This window comes from Vespa crabro, chromosome 2, assembly GCF_910589235.1.
Source record: "Vespa crabro chromosome 2, iyVesCrab1.2, whole genome shotgun sequence".
NCBI lineage: Eukaryota > Metazoa > Arthropoda > Insecta > Hymenoptera > Vespidae > Vespa > Vespa crabro.
Window position 1 is genome coordinate 16253544 of NC_060956.1, and position 22236 is coordinate 16275779.

A 22236-nucleotide genomic window follows, 5' to 3' on the forward strand; every position below is an offset into this window, starting at 1 on the left:
GAGAGAAGAAGAAAGAAAGAGAGAAATACTACATTTTTATAAAGCATTAACATATATCGATATGTATTAAAATCGTACATTTATCGAACTAAAAACAACTCCATTAATTATCAATAAAACGTGATAGGTAAAATATTTTTTTTAATGTAAAGAATTAAAAGAGTATAATGACTATTGTTATTCAAAATGGATAATTATAATTTGTTTGGAATAAAATCTAAAATAATAATAAGTTACAAATTACTTCTAACAAATTAGAGAATGACAATCAATTTTTAATAAATAAATAAGACTTATAATTAATTATTAATTAGAGATATAGTCCTATTCCTAATAATCTTTTTTATCATAATTACAACAGTAAAAAGTAATTACATGATTCCATAATCGGTAACATTTTTTCTCTATCTTCTTACACATCTTTAATTCGTCCTATATCTTCATCTTCACTTCATAGAAAACGAAAGAGGAAATGTAGGAAGAGGATAAGGGAGTAACGACAGTATATTATAGTAACTGTGATTGGAGTGGAAGAGACATTCAGTTGGTCGAAAGGTGGTGAGAAAGAATGGTCAAAGGGAAAAGAAACAAGAAGAGAAAGAGAAGGTGGAGAAGAAGAAGAAAGTATCAGAGATATTCATTATTGGGCAAGTAGAGAGAGAGAGAGAGAGAGAGAGAAAGAGAGAGAGAGAGAGAAAAGGAGCAAGACAGAGAGTGGTTACTACGAGCTAGGTTCGTGGTGGGACACGAAAAAGGGTTCCAAGCCCGGCGTGGAAATCTAAATCGGCGAGAGTGCTCCGTACTCGGCTTGCCGCACAATTACCGGGCGGCGAGTGTCGAGGAACCCCTTTTTATATTAATAGTCGAGATAGTCGAGCGTGTCGGTGCGATGAGGGCCAACCAAAGAGGGAAGAGCGAGTGAGAGAGAGAGAGAGGGAGAGAGAGAGAGAGAATGAGAAAGGAGGAGGAAGGAGAGGATGTGTCGATGGCGAGGAATGAAAAGGAGAGGGAGATAGAAGAAAAGAGAAGGAGGACATAGCATCATGAGTCACGAAAGAGAGAAAGAGAGAGAGAGAGAGAGACAGAGAGAGAATATGAGTGATCAAGGAAGAGAGGAGATAGAGAGGGAGTCAGAGAGAGGGTACGAGAGGGGGCCTCGAAATGATAGATAGGAGGACGGGATACCACGGACCCCTTGCGACACCGTTGCTTCAGTTTCAGTTCGCGATGGAGGCTACTTACTCCTTTTAGCTGGTATCATCGTGATTTTTCTGTTCATGAAGAGAGAGAGAGAGAGAGAGAGAGAGAGAGAGAGAGAAAGAAAGAGAGAGAGAGAGAGGGAGAGAGAGAAACAAAGAGAGAGAGAGGGAGAGAGAGAAACAAAGAGAGAGACAGAGAAACAGAAGAGAAGATAAGGGTTGTTACCAGAGGGTGGTTGGTACCACGTGACTGGGATTAAGTAAACGCGTTTGAGAAGAGGATATCTATATATATAGGAGTACGGTGGCATGAATTAGTTTTGAAGATTTCTCAAAGGATTGCCTTAGTTAAGGGGTGAAAAAAGTGATTCTTAAGAGAATCGTTGAAACAGAAAAAGAGGAAGAGAAAGGCCCTGATCGATACGTTGAGTCAACACGGAGGTGGCCGGATGTTGGACGGTGCAGTGATTCGATTGATTCGCTGAAGAGTGTTCGTGGCTTCCACCGAACTTCCGAGTGCCGCGTTAAATGCGTGCGCGTTCATGCGACTCGTCGTATAGTAACGCCGGTTGTACAATATACCGCGGTAGCTTCTGTCACCATCGCACACGACCACACACTCCAGAAGAAACTCCACCTGAAGGAAGAGGATAGCAAGAAATAAAAGGGTTGAGAGAGAGAGATAAAGAGATAGAAATAGATAGAGAGAGAGAGAGAGAGAGAGAGAGAGAGAGAGAGAAGGAGAGGGAAAAAAGGAAAGAGACAGAGAACACAGGTAGTTGTGGTGGTATTGTTGGTTGTGGTGGTCGTGGTGGTCGTGGTGGTCTATCAAGACGCGAAAAAGGTATTGAAAAATTAATCCCTTTTTCTTCTAAATATTTCAAAATACTTAAAAGATTCCTCCTTCTTCTTCATACAGGACAAACAAATTTTGACGAAGTATATACAAAATTTACATATTGATATTTCGTCAAGATTTTTTTCATTAATTAATTATGTTCATTGGTTAATACGTGGAAAAAAAAAGAACAACATATTATCAAAGAAAAAATCATTCACATTTAAAAGAATTTCGTGAGATGTAAGTGCAATAATATGCGTTTAGATCTAATATTTTTCTTCTGCTTTGTTTTATTTATTTTCTCTTTTTTTTTTTTTTTTGAAAAAAAAAAAGATTAGAAGACGCGATTTCTTAGAAAAGGAAAAGTATCTAGACGAGCTGTCCACGCTGTACTAGATGAGTAAACAAGAATAAAAAAGCGAGAAGAAATTAAACAGAGAGATTGCAAACGAAACGAATTGGAAAAGAGAGAGAGAGAGAGGGAAATAGAAAGAGAGAGAGAGAGAGAGAGAGAGAGAGAGAGAAGCGAAGGCGTGCGAAGTGGGATGACATTGTTTGCACCCGTGACGTCACTCGTAATTCTAACGAACAATGAGAGTGCACGCGTGCACGAGAGCACATTCGCGTTGCCGCGACCCGGAGTTTAGGGTTACTCTTCCTTGAAAGAGGATCGCCAAGACTGCTTCGTATTTTTCTTAAATGAAAACAACGATAAGCTCACCTTTTTGTTTTCTTTTCTGAAATTTTTTATATTTCAAGAAAAGATGTTCGTCGATATCTCCAAGAGGTTTCGTTAATGATTAAGAGACAATGAAAACATTTTTTTTCGCAACTTTACGTTTAAAAACTTGTCGGTATAAGACATTTGATGCTTTCTTATCTTTTTTTTTCTTTTTTTTTCTTTTTTTTTCTTTTTTTATTATAAAGCCACAATATTAAGATGACAAGTGCTTTTCTATCTAATAAAGTGCTTAAATTCATCCTATTTTCGTTCACGTTAGAGATAACAATATTAGCGATAAAGAAAGATATAGTATCGTATGAATATATACAAAAACATATATAAGTATTAAATCATTTCTGCTATTTTCCAGTTATTACTACTACTACTACTAACAATAATAATAATAATAATTATTATTATTATTATATATATGTAATATATATTTATAATTTACATATAATATATATTTAAACATATAATACACACGCACACAAACATATATATATATTTAAATGTTAGATTAGAGGCAACGGCAGTCCCACTGCAACCACGAAGCTATGTAGATGCATTTTATCTGTGTCAAATACATATATATTTTTCATATATATGTATACATACATTCGTATATATTATATTATGAATTGATCAGTGAAGAATATATGTAATAATAATAGTTATGTGATTACTACAACAAAAACAATAATGTATCTATAAGACGAGTTATTTTTATTCACTACTACATATAATACTATAATATGTAGAAGTGTAGTAAAAACATTTTTGCTTGGATCACATCGAGTGGGCATCACACACAAATACACACATACAAACACAAATTATGTGTTTACATCAAATATCCTTGATTCATTCTTCGATCGTCTTAAATAGAAATTATGAATAAAATAAAATAAAATCTTTTTTATATGTATTCTTATTATCAAAATTTTATTTATTATCATATTAACGAAATTTCTGTTTCATTATATTTCTTTTTATATCTGTTATATAATAACAAAAAAATGTATAAATGTATGTATTTTTTGCATATATTTTTATTGTAAAGATTCTTCGAAGATTTTCTAGTTTCTTCATTGAATTAAAAATAGAAAGATATAGAAAGAAATAACGTTATCTCTTTTAGTTATGTCTTATCGTTTTATGATCTTCTGTTCAAATAATTTTTCTTTCTTTCTTGTTGTTGTTCGTTTATTGTATTACTTTGCAAATTCATTAAGATCTTTCTTGGAATAGCGTCGCAAAATTCGAATCGTTGACTATTCTTATCAGAATAACGCAACGAAGAGTTATAAACAAATAAACGATATCGTAAAAATTTTAATTTAATTGTTTATACAATGGAACCTTCACTTTTGTGCGTTAATTCGGAACGAAAACATCGATAAAAAAATATGGAAAAATCCTGATAAATGATATTTATGATATTAATAAATATTTTTTCGGCGTCGATAAATTATATTGAATTAATCAAAATCACTGATCGTAAATTATATTATACGAAATTTCATTATTATCACAATTTATTTTTTTAATTAAATATCAATATTATCTGCAACTATTTGACGACTAATTTCAATATAAACAGAATTGCACTATGATCAAATAAATATGATAATTTAAATTCAACAATAATATTGTTGTTTACTCTCTAATATTATCGTTTATATTTATATGGGCGATAATATAGTAATATTGCGTCTATATTTATTTAATAGACCAAGTGGTGTGATATCTTTGTAGATACACCGATATCATTTGAAAATATTAAAACGATAAGTCGTTTGCTCCCGATCGATTAATTTTTTTTAACATTGACCAAGTTCTCATTATTACTGCGCAACTTTGACGTAAAACAACGAACGGACTTATTGCTAAACGTCTAAATCATCGGCGATATCGTGACAGTCTTAATTTAAAGTCTACCAGCAAGGAATCTTCTTATTCTTCTTTCCTCTTCTTCTATCTTTCTGTGTCACTACATATATACACACAAATACGTAAATACATATACACATGCACACGAATTCACCAATGCATTGAGTTATATCCATCTCGCTATGCACTTTTCAGTCTCTCTGCATTTCTACGTGCACTCGCGTCTTATCTCTCGAGTCTTTATTTTTTTTCCTCGATTTTTTTATCGATTTTCTCTCTCTCTCTCTCTCTCTCTCTATCTATCTCTATCTCTTTTTTTCTCTCTTATTATATTTTCGATCGATAAGAAACAAAAGCTAAAAGGAAGTTATGCATAATAAAATTTCATAATCTTTGAAAGAATGAATTGTTTTTAACAACAATAGTTTTGTTTATTTAATAGATCGATGTTTCGTATCGTTACAGAAACGACATTTGAAGATTCTTCGAGGTATGTTCTCTCACTGTAAACTTAAATCTCTGCAGATAAAAAATATCTCTGAAATGATTAGATTTTTTTCTTATCAAGATAAATAAACATTAAGACGTATACTTTATTAAGTAAATATATTATTATTAATTTCGTTTGTCGCAGTTATGAACAATGATAAACAACTGAAATAAAAATAAAAATAAAAAATGTACTTAAATAGATAACTTCTTATAATGTATTAGAATAACGATAAAATAATTTAATAATTCGATATAATAGGAAAGTTAGAGAACGTCGAAAATTAGACGGAAGTTCATTCACTTTGATTTGATTTTATGCATTTGGTACAGTTGCCTGACAAATTACACAATCTGCTATAATTTCTTCCTTGTAAGAATACAATATAAATTTAAAATAATGAAAAAAAGAAAATAAAATTTTTAATTCTTAATTAAAATAGAAAAAAAATTCATGATTAATTGCGATAGAAAAAAAATATTTATTTCAAAATAATAAAAAAAATATAACATCAAATGAAAAACATATTCAAATAGATAAGAGTTATCGATCAATCAATGCATTTTTCTATTCAAATCTATCTAAGTTATTTAAGCTTTCTCTTTTCGCAACATATCGATGATCATTAAATTCATTACGATCAGAGATATTGTGCCAGCAAATAATATTTGCGAAGCGGACGAACAGATAGGAGCCATTTAAATGAATGATAGAGGGAGGGTTACATTATCACTTCGCATTAGCTGGCCACAGTTTCGCAACGCTTAGCTCTTTCTCTCTCTGGAGGAATTAAAATTTCGGTTGAACGATTAGAAAATTGCGTTCTTTAACAAAAAAAATATATATGTAGTAAAATATATACATATATATAAAAAAGGGAGTAAAAAAAATCCTTACAATTTTTTCATTGTAATACATCTTTCCGTGTTCTCTCTCTCTCTCTCTCTCTCTCTCTCTCACTCTGTGTTTGTGTGTGTGTGTGTGTGTGTGTGTGTGTATGTATGTATGTATGTATGTATGTATGTATGTATGTATGTATGTATGTATGTATGTATGTATGTATGTGCATGAAAGATAATTTTAATATAATTTTCACTAACATTCAATCACATTAAAGGGAAAGAACAATTATCGTACACCATTTGTTGCCCCTTTCGATTCTCTTAGTCTCTGACTACTTAATAGTCGTCGTAGTTCGTATTAGAATCGTCACGCGACACACACGCGAGTCGAGTTTTAAATGAAAACAATAAAAAGGCGTAGAGGTCTATACATAGATACATATGTGTGGATATATATATATATACATACCTATATAAACGGAGTGCGAATCACGCACGAGAAACGTCTCTAATTTACGACGCATTCGTACGCGTTTACGATTAATATTTACGAATGATAACTTGATCTAAGATGTTAGTTTATTTTCTAATACTGATAAATAAAATAATTTTCGTTTAAGTCAGATCAAAGAGTCCTTTTCTAACTTAATTTTAACTAAAATTTTGACTTTTAATGTCTTTTGATTTTTTTTCATTTGTGCAACACGTAAGAACATATATTTATGCAATCATGATTAATAGTACGATTTATCTCTCGCCGAAAGCTTTAATTTTTATTACGTCGTGCAAATTAGATCCTTTAACATTCTCAATCATGATCGTTAATTTAATGTTCAATCAAGAGATATGAAAACAGAGAATAACATTAATTTGCATAATATAATGTTCTGATTAAATACGTGTTAAATTATTGGCATTAGCCTCTATAACGTAAATGCTTTAAAAAATTCGAATTTTTTTGTTTCTTGATATGAAATATTTATTGATTGATAAAGTGATATCTCTGAATATTTTAATTAAACAAATTGATATAACCAGCAGATAATATCTTCCATAATATTTTATAGAAAAAATATTCACTACAATAGTTTGTAGATTGAACGTCGTATATCGTATATTTACGTAATAAATTCTACAATAAAATTTATCAAACGATTTTATATTTCCAACCTAATTATAAAATAATTAGGTTATTTTTTTACTTAAGAGGGCAATAATAGATTTTCCAAAAAGATTCATCCAATAAGAAAACTTTGAAATTCTTAATCAACTAAATTTGTTGTCCTCAGAATCTTCTCTTTTATCTGACATTAAAATGAAACGCTTAAGAAATAGAAAGAGAAGTATAAAGAGCAAAAGAGAGAGAGAGAGAGAGAGAGAGAGAGAGAGAGAGAGAGATTAGATGAGGGTTGTAAGAATCTTAGAAAAATAGGTTTATAGAGTAGAGTACCTCTGATCAACCGGTCGAACGATCAAAGAAACACAGGAAAAGGACGATTTGCTTTCAGAAAAGCGGAAGAGCGACGAACGGGCTTTGCTTACGTTGGAACTGAGGAACGAAGAGGAGAAAGAGGAGGAAGAGAAGGAGGAGAAGAAGGTGGTAGTGGAGGTGGTGGTGGTGGGTGTCGGCAGCTACCGAGACAACGTCATCGAAGATGATGCAGGAGAGAATCAGAAGAGTGTCGGTCTTCTCCGGTAATGGTTGATTTGTAGAAGCCGCTTACGTATAAAAAGAAATGCACGCGTTTTTTGATCATTGTGCGAACAGGACAGCTCAGCTCTTGACTAGGCACCAATCGGAAATCGACTTTGTCTTAACTCGAGATCCTTAGCGCGTGCGCGCGCGCAACTCTCGATCCTTCAAGTTCGATTTTTTCTTATATATATATATATATATATATATATATATATATATATATGCACACACATATATATATACGTATCTTTGCATATATCTGACACGTGGAAGCAGTGCAACAACGACAACGACGACGAAAAAGAGAAAAAGGAAGAGGAAGAAAAAGAAGAAGAGGAAGAGGAAAAGGAAGAAGAAGAAGAAGAAGAAGAAGAAGAAGAAGAAGAAGAAGAAGAAAGACGAGGACGACCTCGACAGACGACACTTTGATTCACCAAGCATAAAGCTCAGCCAGCCGCGTATTACACGTCATGAGATATCGCGAGTGAGAAAAAGCAAAAATGACCGAAGTGACCTTCCTTTCTCCTAATTAAAGCAGCCGGTGAGTTTACGTTGAAATTAGAATTACTTGTGTTTGTTCTTTTTTTTGTTTTCCTTTTTTCTTTTTGATAAGTGTGAAGTGCATTCTCAGATACGGCATCTCGCAACTCATTAGTGAGGTCGATCTAAGAAAAGATTAATTTTTTATTTAATGAATTTCAAATTCTCTACGAGATGTTTCGTTTGATGTTACGTATTGAAATTATCACGGTTGATATCATCGATAGAAATAAATAAAAGGGAAGATAGTGGATTATGGGAGAATGAGCATCGATCGACGTTTGTTCGTAGATCGTCGTCTCAAAGCAAGAAGTAGAAGAAGAAGAAGAAGAAGATACATTCGTTCTTGCGTAGAAGAAGAGTGTCTCGAAAGTAGACGAGACCGAGCACTGATCAGACGTGATAGCTAACAGCGTTCGGAGCTTCCCACGGGTTTTTTAATTCTTGATAAAAGAGTATAAAAGTTTGATTTTTCTTAGAATTCGAAATGAGAGATAAAAGGCAGGAGAGATTTCGAAGGAACTTGAAGTTTTTTCTAAATTCGGGACGTTCCCTCGACTTTTTTACAGCGAGTGCTTTAAAAAAAAGCTGAAAAAAGTGTTTCCTTCTCGATAGAGAAGATATCGTAGAAAAAAAAAGAAAGAAAAAAAAGATAGAAGGGAGAGAGAGAGAGAGAGAGAGAGAGAGAGAGAGAGAGAGAGAGAGAGAGACAAGAAAAACGAAAATTGTTCGAATCGTGTGGCCATCTTCGGTATGAGGATGAGCTACGGCGGTCATGCCGTGTAATTCGAAGGGACACCACGTGAACCACGTCTCATCGTGCCGAGCTATCCTCGCCGTTGTCCACGTCGTCGTCGTCGTCGTCATCGTCACACTGACGCTGTTGAAGCGCGACGGAGTGCCAGCAGCGTTGGAAAGATGAGCTCGATCGACTTCGACGAGGTGCTTTTACACGTGGGAGAGAAGGGCCGATATCAAAACATCATGTATTATCTCCTATGTATACCTGCAACTCTTCCGGCTGCTTTCCTGGCCTTCTCGCAAGTAAGTACCCTCATTTAGAACTTCCTTTTTATTTTATATTTATCATTTCGTTTAATAATCGAACGAACAAATTGGATTATCTTGATGCACACAAAATTTGTTCGATTAATTTCTTTATTTTTTTTTCTTTTTCTTTTATTTTTCTTTTCTTTTTTTATTCTCCGCCAGAAGATCTTTATATATTGTTTGTATATAAAGTAAATTTGTTTTATATTTTAATATAAAGAGTCAAAGCGATCATGCAAACATGATATATAAAATGTTAGGTTTAAATTTTCTTATATCTCATTTTTATATTTCTTTATTTCATGAAATGAATATTGAAACTTTTAATTATATTGAAACATTTATTAATCAATGATGATATCTTTCTTTCTTTTCAATTTAACTCCGACCGATTTTACCGTCGCCTTTCGAACAATATCTGATTTGCCCTCAATCAATCCAACCGTTAATATTCAAGCTTGATATTATTAGTGTTTTTACGTAAGCAATGTTAAATATCCTAATCTACGTCGAAGGAAATTCTTCCAGGCTAAATATAGTTCGATATATCGAATAGACCATATCGATCACATGCGTCTACGTTGTATATACAGTTGTATATGTTCTAGTTTGTGTACTAGCTGAAAAATATACTTATATTTTTCCTTAAATTTCAGCCGAAAATTCGCAACTATATCATTTCTTATTATTTTTTGTATATAAGCCAATCGTAATAAAAAAATATATAGATATAAAAAATTTGATGATAACAATATTCGTCGTAAATCATATTTCCATTTACATTTCGCAAATTATTTATTTTAATTTTATTTTCGATAACGTTTGCAGATTCGATCGTTTCTCGATTAATTTTTAAATAACGATGTACACATTTTTTATTGAACAAAAAAGGACGCAAAGAGTATTTTATTATTATATTTAAGAAATATGAAATTACGTTATCTTCCTAAATAAAATGATATGTTTCTTTAAATTGTCAAATGTAAAAAAATCATTAGAGATTTTTCAGAAAATTTTCCTCATTATTTTTGGCTTTGAGTATAATAAACAATGAATAAACAACAAAAAGAAGAAAACTTGCAAACGCGAATAGCCTTTTTCCAATAGTCATCACTCAAGCGCAAATCTCATTGCTCGAGACATAAACTAGAATTAGAATCGTCTCATCGATGCATACGATATTTGAAACGTGCCGGCGAATGCTAATATTTTTTTTAGTAGCAATATTTATTTGCACAGCTGCATCAGACGTTGCACGCTTTCAAAGAGCTTCATCGATCAGTCGCATGAGACTAAGAGATATAATCATTTCGTTTAATAAACTATCCTGTGTGAGAGACTTATCTATTTATCTCTTGAACAGTTCTACTTCCTTTGAATTCGTAAAGATCAAAGATTCACGTGGAAAAAATTCAAAATAAGAATATATGGGATGATTGCAACGTATAAAAGATAAACAAATTATTTTTAGCGAATATATAGTATGTACAAAATAATTGTAGATATTACATAATATTTTGGAAAGATTATGATTGAAGATCGTAATAAACGATTAAAGTTAATGATTAGAATCATTTGAAAAAATAACATCGTTAACTAGAATTAGAAAAATTCTTTTAAATATTTCTAAATAGGTGTTCGTGAGTGCCTCGCCAGAACATTGGTGTAAAATACCAGAATTGGAGAACTTGACGGGTCTGATGACCTTGGAAGAGAAGAAAGCTCTATCTTTGCCATACTCTATGAAGTCGGACGGTAGGAGAGTTTATTCGAAATGTCAAATGTACGACGTCAATTATACAGAGATCATCGAATCGTGGTTGCGACGTGGGATATCGCAAAATTCTAGCAACACGATGGACTCGCATTCGACCACGTCACCTTCCTCGACATCTTCCTTTCATCCCACGAACCGATTACCACCACCTCCTGTCAGTGATCCTTATTGGCCAGTCAACAAATGCCAACACGGTTGGATTTATGATAACAAGGATTATGACAGCACCCTCGTCACAGAGGTAAACTTGACTTTCTCTCTTTTATTAGAAATTTCTTTTGGTTCCTTTTTTGATTTCATGGCATGTAAATTTTACAAATGACATCCTTTTTAATCAAAGTATGAATAAGTTTTCTCTGAAACCGTCAGTAATTTTCCTTTCCAGGTAACATTTATATCTTCTGAGTAAGCGTAATACTAAGTAATCCCGATTAACGACTACTAACGAGTTAATCCGAAGAATAATTTATTAATTGAGTAGTCAACCCTTTTAGATTATGGTCATTAGACCATTAATTATTAAATGATTGTCGTTATATTTTATGAAGGTACATCATGGTAAATATAAAATTGTGAGATGAAGTTGGTTGACTGCTTCTTACTTGGTTTCTCGTCGTTGGTCAGTCATGCTATTTGCATAATACTCCTACCACGTCTTGGTAATTGTCAACGTCAAATTTCTTCTCCGTAGAGCATCGGGTTTCACGACCTACTTTGCCTTGGCCTTTGGCCTCAATGTACTTTATTTCTCTTGTGAACATCGTTGAACATCTTTCTGGATATTCATAAATTATCGATAAATTATTTCACCTTAACTTGATCGAATGATAATTAAACAAATTAATTAATCATAACGATATACTAAAATCAGCTGATTAAAATCTTCTGTTCATCAAACAAATATTTTTATTTACTTCAACTTTATATCACGAGAAAGGAACAAATAAGCTCGTTGAAATGAAAAAATTTATGCAAATTTGTAAAATTAATTCAGGCTTCTCCTATCTCAAACGAAATATTAAAACTTAAATAAGAAATAATAATAAAACTTAAAAGAAAAGAAAACTTAAAAGAAAACTTAAAAGAAAACTTAAGAAGAAAACTTAAAAGAGGGTCTCATCATATTTCATGCATTTAAATACGTAGATACATTTTGAGAAACTCCATGCTTAAGAAAAGTTCGCGGTCACGTGGCCATATCTTATAAGTGTCTATTAACGCGGTTATTAAGTTGTCACAATTAGACAACACACGGTGGCTACAAGCTATTAGCGCAACAAGAAATATAACTCGCGGGGTCGAGGATCTACGACTGTTCTCCTTTTCTCTCTCTCTCTCTCTCTCTTTTCTCTCTCTCTCTCTCTCTCTCTCTCTCTATCTATCTCTCTCTCTTTTCCTCTCTTTTTCTCACTTTACTACATTTTTTGCTGCGTGATCGCGAAAACTCGAGAGATAAAGATATTTTCTAAATGTCAAGATGGAATCAATTATTCCAACTGCACCGTTCTCATATTCGCATCGTTCAAAAACGCGTAAAATTGAAAAATACAAAACATCATTGCACATATAATCCAAATTTATACACTTTATATTCTAATTAATATATTATTTTTCCACAATACGTTTTTTATAAAATTCTATGTGAACAATTCACGAAACAATATAAAAATATAATTATCAATGTAAGTACTAGTCAATGAGTAAGCAATAACTTTTAAATGTTATTTAACACAGTTTAAAGATCCAAATAATAAGTATTCCAATATCGACATTAAAAACAAATATGTCATTGGGCATTAATAAGAGCGAAAAAGAAAAAGTCACAGAGATAGAGTCAGATCGATGTAAAATTCAACAGGTGGTCAATGACATCCACGAATGCACAAATGATTCTTAGAAGAAGTAACGTCTAACGTTAACTTACGTTGAAGATGGAATGTCTAGTTGATTATAGATATGAATGAAAAGCAATGAAAAGGAAATTTCTAAAGAAAAATGAAAGATAGAGAGAAAGAGAAAGAATGTCAACAGGTGAACAAGGTTGATGAGCAACAGAGTGACTGGCCGATAGGTTGCAGCTCTGGTGGCGTCAGCAATTGCCGACCAATTTACCTACCCCCGCATCCGGTCATGTGATATGTAACATCAAACGCCTCGCACAACGCTGCTTACTACTCTCTGCCTATGTCGAGGGTATATGTCCCCACATATTTCGCGTGATACTGCTTTGCCATAGCAGCCAGACTGCTAGACGCCAATTTTAAACTTTCGTTAGATACTTCTTTTCACAGAAATAACAACTGATAATTTAACATTCGTCTTTAAATTATTTCAATGAAAATTATTTTTCCATATCTTTTTTCTTATATATAATTATTAAATAAAAAAGAAAAATATTAATTCTTATTGACAACAATTTGGGAGGGGGATGTACTATATATATATATATATTATTTATATAATAATATGCTTTAGAATATCCTTTAGAAACATTGATAAAAATCTTAATTTTTTTTAATTATACGAATACACATTTAATTTTTACATTTAATGAACGAAGATTAAAAAACATTTGTTAATTGTTCTATTATATAGATCGAATATATCCATGTTGATGAATGAAATTCGAAGGAACGTTTTTTTTTTTTTAAATGGATCGTTTAAAAAAAAATGGGGCCGTTTGTTCCAGTTCGTGGTAGGTGAATTTGCTAGCGCTAACTCCTACCGGCTCTAGCAATGCAGAGGGTATATTACCGCGTATTTACACGCTCCGGATTTACGCAGACACATGACGCAAAGAGCCATCGAGGCAAATCCTGTCCTTCCGTTTTCCGTTCTTCATCGCTCTCACTTTCTACCGTACAAAGTGCTTCGTGATACGTTAACCACCCCTTCGTAACGTTAAACGCATCGCTTTCTTCCTTCCCGCATTGGAAAACGATCGAAACGAAACGTTAATCATCTTAATTAATAACGATCAACTTGACTCGTTCGGCAATCCTTTCGAGGTACGAAAAAAAAAATGACCAAGGTGCAATTGATCGGTTTAAGTCTAATTGTAAGTTAAGATCGGTTACGAAATCCAATAAAATATCGTTTGCGAGAAACGACGAGTTGTGCAACAATTTACACTTTTCTACATTCCAACCATTTTATTAACGTACATACGTGATTGTGCTGATTGAAACCAATTTGACGAATGCTTATACTTTAAACAATTTTTGCACGAAATTACTCGTAACGATTAATCATTGTTATGAGTTCTTAACTTAATTAGTTTTTAATAATTGTGATTTAATATTTATATTTTTCGAATCAATATTGATTTTGTTATATTTTTTAAAAACTTATAAAATATTTAAAGGTATGTGGAAAGAACTTGTAAATCGTCATTCAGAAGTCGTCATTCGGTGAGTTTACCGGCCACATGTCGACACACGGAAAAGACAATGACCCTTTCCGCAGTGTCATGCTGGCTGAAGTAGTTAAAGCGAACCTCCTAAATCGAGTACAATAATAAATCATCGGATCGGAAGCAATGCTCAGAGGCAGACCAGCCCACACGAAATGTCATTTTGACGTATCGGTCATCCTTGTTCTTTCTTCTCTCTTTCTCTCTTCCTTTCTAATCTTTTTCGATGTCTTAGAATGTAGAATAATTTAAAAGTAAACTTCATTTTCTGAGAATTTTACGTGGAATTCATATTACCTATACAGAGGATTATGAGTAGTTTAATCGCAAACATTGCGGACATCGAACAAAATAAATATACGTAATATTTTGAAAGTATCGATCATGATCAATACGTAATCTATAGAGACGCATTTTCATGGGGATCGCCTTATGATATACCTACTCGCGGTCAAATCAATAAAATTTTCGAAGTGTGTCAGGGTGATAAAATCTACGTGTGTGCATCATATCCCATCGTCCTTTACGTGTACTCGCGTACGTTGCCCTTGACAATAATTCAATAGCATATTATTATACGCGAGTGCTCCTGTCTTCCCGACGCAATTTACCTTTTGCGTTTCACGCAGACATTAAAAGTCCGTGAGTGGCAATTTGCTTAAATCAAAGTTCGTGTTAAACCCATTAACGCCCACCGGGAAACTTTATTTGCTGGGGTCTAATAGACACTCAATTAAGATTTGGCTTATTTGAATATGTTTACCGACGAATAAAATGATATTTCTTTGCTTGAATGTGCGAATGCAGAAAAGAGTGTGTTATATTTCATGAACAACGTTGATCGTCCTTCTTGGATTATAAGAGAGGAAAAAATTTTCTTTCTCTTTCTTATAGAAATGTTATCCGATAATAGAGATCATATTTCTGTTATAATAAAAAAATCTCTTTAACACTTGAAGGGCCATACTTGAGATAGCTTGTTCTTACTCATTGTTATTATATGTTATATATATTTATTTGATATTGTAATATATCGTTAATACTTTGCAATTTTATATTTATCATAAGATGTATTTGATATCTATATTATTAAATGTTTTCCTAAAGCATCCAAAAACAAGTATCAAAATTAATACAAAGCAAAGAATCAAGCAGATTCTCGTTCATTATTATTTTTATTCATTATTATTATTTATCATTAAATATCGTTAATATTTGATAGCAATTTAATTACACTTTTTCCTAAAACATCATAAATAATACGTAGCAAAAGATCAAATAGATAGCTCGTTCTTTTTCATTATAATGATTACATATTATTATACACTATTAATACCTAATATTAAATTAATTATACATTTTCCTGAAACATCTAAAATCAATTCTCAAAATTCATACAAAATAAACAATCAAATATCACTATACTATGCATAATAATTTAATAATTTAGTTAAAGACGATAAACGAATAACTATCTAGTAAAAGTTCTTTTTCATATATCTAAAGACGTGTTAAGAAAATTAACTAAACTAATTGATAAATTAATTGACAAGAAAACATCGAAAGAGAAAGACAAAGAAAAAAAGAGAAAGAAAGTGAAAGAGAGAGAAAGATAAAGAGAGTTACGCAAAGAAACGATGGCGTGCAAACGTGCGAGCCGCGAAAGAGTCGATCGAGTTTAGCGAGAAGGACAATAGGGAGTTTGGAAAGGTCGACGGCGAGGGGTCAGCGAGGCAGCGGCCGAGGCACGTTCCTCCTGTCAACGGAGGGTGATGGACACCTCTCACTGTGGGAGCCTACCGACACAAACACACAAAGAAACACACCCACGCACACACGTATACATGGCGTCGACGACACCGCGATCATCCATCGAGCTTTCGAGCGCGCGTGCACGCGCGAGCCGAGGCAGACGCCATTGAAGAGAGGATCATCCCCACTCCACCCTCGCATCATCAACCTCTCTCTTTCTCTCTCTCTTTCTCTCTCTTCCTTTCTCTCTCTATCTCTCTCTATTTCTCTTTTGACTCTCCACGAATCGCCGCGAATCACGGCGTTACGTTGCATTGACGATCGACGAATGACGATGCGTGTGACGATCGAGTTCACACGTGTGCCTATTTCATTCTCTTTCTATACTTTGAATATTTCTTGTTCGTTCAGGATGAGTCATTTTCTTTTGTATTGTGAATATTTTTGTGTAGTAATTTGTCAATCTCATTAACAAATGTAAACATGAAAAGGAAACTACTATATATGATTATTTATTGATAGCCCTTAAATAATAGAATTAAATAATAATAGTGTAGTGATTTTTGATTGTTTTGTATGATTTTTGACCCTTGATTTTGAATGGTTTTAGGAAAAAGTGTAATTAAGTTGATAACAACTATTAAGGATTTAATAATATATAATAATAACAATGAGTACGATAGAATAAATTATTCATTTGATTTTTGTTTTTTTCATTTTGTTTTCGTTTTTAATTTTGACATTTGATGTTGTAAGAAAAAAGTGTAATTAAATAGGTATCAAATATAAGCGTACGTGACTATTTGTTTTATTATGAGAGTTTAGAAACGTTTAAATTATAACAATATTTTGTTAATTACATGGAACATTCATAGTTATATACGTACATGCATGTTCGTATATGTTTATTTTAAATAAAAGATAACAATCCAATTAAACTAATCCAAGCTATTAACAAAGTATGGTTAAGACATCTACTCTACAAACTTTTGTTAAACGAATTTCTATTACAATACTTAAAGCATGAGTTGTAAAACTCATTAAAGAATATAACTGATTTACTTACTGATCCTTTCTAACCCAATAGAATATTGAACCTGCCCAATATTCCTCATACTTCAGCGAACAAGCGATCGAGCTAATCTTATCACTTGTTTTATAGCAATAGACTCCTGACATACGGGTGTGCTACACCATATACAGAAGAGAAAAATTATGAAATCATAAGGGTCAATGACTCGTGTCCTCTTTGCTGTTACATTACATGCATGATAACTGGAGTCTTTGATACATAAATTTTGTAAAGTAAAAAAGAACTGATTTGCCATTAAAATCTAATCAGTAAATATATATATATATATTTTTTATTGTACGTACATATATATATATACGTACAATAAAATATAGCGAATCGTTAGGTATCTAAAACGTTAGAATGTAATTGATCAAACATTTGGACATAGCTAATGAGACATATCTTAGAAAAAATTAATCAGTTGATTAATATATATATTAGAGTCAGGATTTTAACAGTATCGTGCATCCACATAGCTAGACCTGGTATGCGACAACAGTTGGTGGCCTTCAACGTCAACAACATTTTTCTATGTTGGGAGCCTCTTTGGTAATGTTGTCTTTGGATGGATAGCAGACAAATGGGGTAGAAGAACAGCCTTCTTCGCCATTCTCTTCTTAGAAGTTATCTTCTCAATTGCTACAAGCTTCAGTCCTAACTATGTTATCTACACGGCGTTGAGGACGGTGAATGGCCTCTTTTTTCCTGCTATTTATCAGATACCTTTTATACTTGGTAATAAAACTAATTGTCCCTGGTATATTCTATTCAACATAATTATTATTTGATATGACTTGTATTTCTAGCTTTAGAATTAATGGGTCCAAGATATAGGACTTTTGCTGGTATGGTGATCTGTATGTTCTTCGCTAGTGCGATGTGTCTTCTTGCACTTCTGGTAAGTTTTTAAATACATGAATGAAAATGAATTTTTATTGTTTATCGTGTAACATCAATTATTTCTATTCTAAGTATTATCTCATGAAAAAGAAAAGATAATTAAAATCTTAACTCGTTAAACTTGGTTCGAAGACAAATAATAAAATCTTACAATTATTAAACAATCTCACCAAAATTTATGATCGTTTATGAACGTTTCGTTGATTAAAAATGTTTGACGAATATACATAAATCTTTTGAACTAAATGAATAAATCTAATGAACAAGAAAATGTTGAAACATTATTTACGTCTCCTTTTCAGGGTTACTTGCTAAGGCATTGGTATACATTGTCATTAGCAACGTCGGTACCCTTTGTACTTCTCTTCAGTTATTACTGGATTATTCCTGAATCTCCAAGATGGCTTCTAAGCAAGAATAGGATAGACGAAGCAGAGGTGATCGTTCAGCATATGGCCAAAGTCAACGGCAGAACGGTACCGTCCAACTTTCTGAGGCAAATGGAGGTAATGCCAAGATGGAAAATAAGCAAACTAAAACTCTTTGAAAATCTTCACTTGTCGATTTTAAATATCACTTCAAATAATCAAACCAAAGATCGTCAGACATTTTTCGTAGACGTTTACGATGTTTCCAGGTTGAAATAATGAAGAGACAAGGTATCTCTTGCAACGGAAAAAACACCGAAAACGTATTAGATATTGAAGCAGAAAACAGGTCGCCCCCACCTTCCGCAACACCGATGGACCTCATCAGGAATCCAAATATTAGAAAGAAATTCTTTATTCTTGCCTTCGATTGGGTAGCAAATGCTGTCGTCTATAATGGATTATCTTATAATACGACAAACCTTGGGGTCTCCGATTACCTGGCCTTCTTCATCGGTATAGATATCTTTTCTTGATAATTCGTCCTTGATATACGATCGTGCTCGTTATCACAACGACAGCGGTCTGCCTGTAAATATGTTTTTATCATACATCGTTGCGGCTGATATTGCCTGCATAATGCGATAGCGTCTTCAACGACGACACACGCGTACCCGACACTTGATTGAAATAGACGCGAATTCATCTAAACGGTGAACGCACCGAGCAATGTATAAAGGGGTTCACCGAGAATCAACACCCGAACAATTCTCTGGACGCTTCGTCGTTATATACTATCATTTGTTATCAAGTAAATTTTCTTATTTAGAGATAATCAAGTATTGAGATACCTCTGCTTATCAAATAAGATCTAACCATTTTATTTGATTATTATAAGTCATTCAATTGAAGAGTCTAATCAATTTCTATAATTGCAAAACTATTTAATGATTTAATTATAAAATAAGTAACATTGTACTTGAAGAAATATAATAGAACAGTAATATAATAGTATAGAAAATATAATAAAACAGTATTTAATATGTAGATCAAGTATCGATGGTATCGAGAAATTATTTTTATTAAGACATTAATGTTTTAACATTTTCTTTCTTATCGAATCGTAGATCTAACTGTTTTATGTAATTAAAAAGAATTATTTAACAAAGTTTAATATATCTGTGTAATTAAACAATTATTGTGTTGATTCATAAATAATTGTTGTTAGAAGTAAAGAATCGATTACAATAATACGGCACTTATTTATGAATTGATCTAATAATTATCTAATTATTGGAATCTACTAGGCTGATAAGACTCTAATAGATAGTAAATACAAAACCATGATTAATAGGTTCAATAAATTTCGTAATACTCTGAAAATAAATGAGTAAATTCTGTAGAGATCATTAAAAAACTCTTCAAATCGATCTTATAGGTGGTATCGTGGAGATCCCATCATACGTGATCACATGGTACGCCATGGACAGGTTGGGTAGACGATGGGTCTTATGTTTAACAATGCTCCTAGGTGGAGTTGCCTGTGTCTCTTGCATGTTCGTGCCCGAAGGTATGTCTTTTTATAGTTAGATTTAAAAACCAGATTTTCTCAATGAACACTGTACACTCGTTGACCTCTGTCACAGTAGACGCTGTTTGGGTGACGGTATGCTTGGCGATGATTGGAAAATTTGGCATCGCAGCTTCCTTCGCTGTTTTTTACGTGTTCGTTGGTGAACTTTTACCAACGGTGCTAAGGTCACAAGCGATGGGAATTGCCTCTTTCATCGCTGGTATCGGCCTACTCACCTTTCCTTACATCGTTCATCTTGCTGTCTACTCCAGAGTATTACCATTGATCATAATGGGTTCTTTGAGTGTAGCCGGTGCTCTTACGTCCGTCTTCCTTCCGGAAACACTCAACATACACTTGCCACAGACGATCGAGGAAGGTGAACTCTTCGGCGCCGATTTTAAACTTTGGTCTTGTCCAATAATACCAAAGTTAGTGTCTATTCTATCGTATGTGTTTATGCAAATTAATTTATTTACTTAGATAAATTTTATTGTGACAACAAGATAATTGGGTATCTTGAAAGTTTCAAATATATGCCCATACATCTTAGACGTTTATAGAAATAATCGTATTTAATTTTAATCATATAAATTCAAATAATTAATAATCTTTAGATTTAAACAATTTTGTATATCTTCATCGTCCATCTAGATTATTATTTTAATTATGTAAATAATTAGGATCTGTGTGTGTGTGTGTATGTATTATAATTGTAGATTTTGTGACACAATCTTTTTAATATATTTTTTAATAATACATTTAGATATAAAAAATTTAATAAAACATAAGATATAAAATCGATATATTTTTTCTTCTAGGAAAGATGCAAAAAGAAAATCAGAATCTGTGCCACTTAGATATCTGTTAAACGGAAAACCAGAAAGAATTTCGGCGGCAACAAAAATGGCGGAAACAGAAAAAGAAAGTCAAGAAGCGGAACTAACAAAACCGATAAAGGATGACATAGAAAAGGATAAGGATGATGTAGAAAGAATATCTGAGTCGTCAAACGAAGAGATAGATCGTCTGAGAAAAATACAATGAGGACGTTTTCCTCTTTTGTTCTTTTTTTTTTTGTTATTCCTAAAAGAACAAAACTTCCTACAACTTCGTATTATAATTTGCCTCGGTATAGGCACACGCATTGTATTTATTTTTCCATTTATATTATATAATGCGTTTCATTTGTAAAGTCTGTCCCGTGTGCCTGTATTTTCGTTTCTGCGTTACAAAGAGATCGATCGATTTGTCGATCATCTTCGATACAAAGATCGATGTCTGTTGTTTTCAGAAAGAATGAACTGAGATCGTACGTTCAACAAAATAAAAGAAAAAATGAAAAAAAAAAAAACTAGAGGGACTTCGCGATATTATACTAATATAATATTAAAACCGCAGTTATTATTATTTATCGTAAATATCGATGGAAATTGTCGAAGGATAACTCGGTTTATTCGCGGAGTTGCTCGACGATTAAATTCTTTTATATATATATATATATATATATATATATATATATATATATATATATATATATATGTAATTTAATAATTAGCAAAATACTTTTCTACGTAAACGTAAAGAAAAAAAAAACGTTCTAACGACATCGACTCGTCACTTATGTGTATAGAGACATTATAGACCGTTAGATGATTAGTTAGCCATCGCGATAAATAAGGAAAATTCGTATTAAGGACTTCGACTCACACTAACGTTTATAGCTCTTCGGTTTCGTCCATATTAAAAAGTGTGATAAGTTATAACTTTTAAAGACAATTTTTAACGTTCGAAAGTCGCTTCAAGAGTGATTACCTGCACGAAAGACAAACTTCCCTTACATTTTTTTTTCTTTTTTACGACATCGAATTGATCAAATCAAAATTACAATGCGAGGAGAAAATCATCGAACGAACGAGCTATTTTCGATACTCTTCATTTGTAATACTTAAAGCGAGAATACATAAGAAGAAATCTAATAACCCGTTGTAAAATCATTCAAAAACTCAATGAATCATGCCGCATCTCGTCCATGGAATCCTTTTTTTCGAATTACCGTCGCTAAGGAGAAACAAACAGTCGTCTGTTTGTGTTTGATCTGTCA

The 22236-nt window shown here is 32.7% G+C and overlaps 1 protein-coding gene across 11 annotated transcripts; it reads left to right on the forward strand.

Moving 5' to 3' along the window:
- Window positions 1–1285: 1285 nt before the first annotated feature.
- On the forward strand, window positions 1286–22114 carry LOC124421771 (organic cation transporter 1-like). 11 transcript variants are annotated; one of them, XM_046957363.1, is made up of 11 exons: window positions 1288–2043; window positions 5100–5147; window positions 7498–9269; window positions 10910–11293; window positions 17768–18026; window positions 18098–18189; window positions 18494–18697; window positions 18829–19075; window positions 19998–20129; window positions 20206–20581; window positions 20954–22114. In XM_046957363.1, exons 3-11 carry the CDS (start codon window positions 9144–9146, stop codon window positions 21177–21179), a joined length of 2046 nt encoding a protein of 681 aa, XP_046813319.1. In that variant the 5' UTR covers window positions 1288–2043; window positions 5100–5147; window positions 7498–9143; the 3' UTR covers window positions 21180–22114. The 11 variants fall into 11 exon arrangements, with proteins under 11 accessions (XP_046813326.1, XP_046813319.1, XP_046813316.1 ...); XM_046957360.1 differs by having other exon boundaries at window positions 5123–5147; XM_046957359.1 differs by lacking the exon at window positions 5100–5147 and having other exon boundaries at window positions 7498–8226; window positions 8517–9269.
- The last annotated feature ends 122 nt before the right edge of the window (window positions 22115–22236 follow it).

Excerpts from the sequence above, each read along its gene's own strand:
- LOC124421771 (XM_046957363.1), top strand. The coding sequence starts at position 9,144 with ATGAGCTCGATCGACTTCGACGAGGTGCTTTTACACGTGGGAGAGAAG. Across the intron at positions 18,190-18,493 it reads TGTGTCTTCTTGCACTTCTG|GGTTACTTGCTAAGGCATTG; the intron begins GTAAGTTTTTAA and ends TCTCCTTTTCAG. Across the intron at positions 19,076-19,997 it reads TTACCTGGCCTTCTTCATCG|GTGGTATCGTGGAGATCCCA; the intron begins GTATAGATATCT and ends TCGATCTTATAG.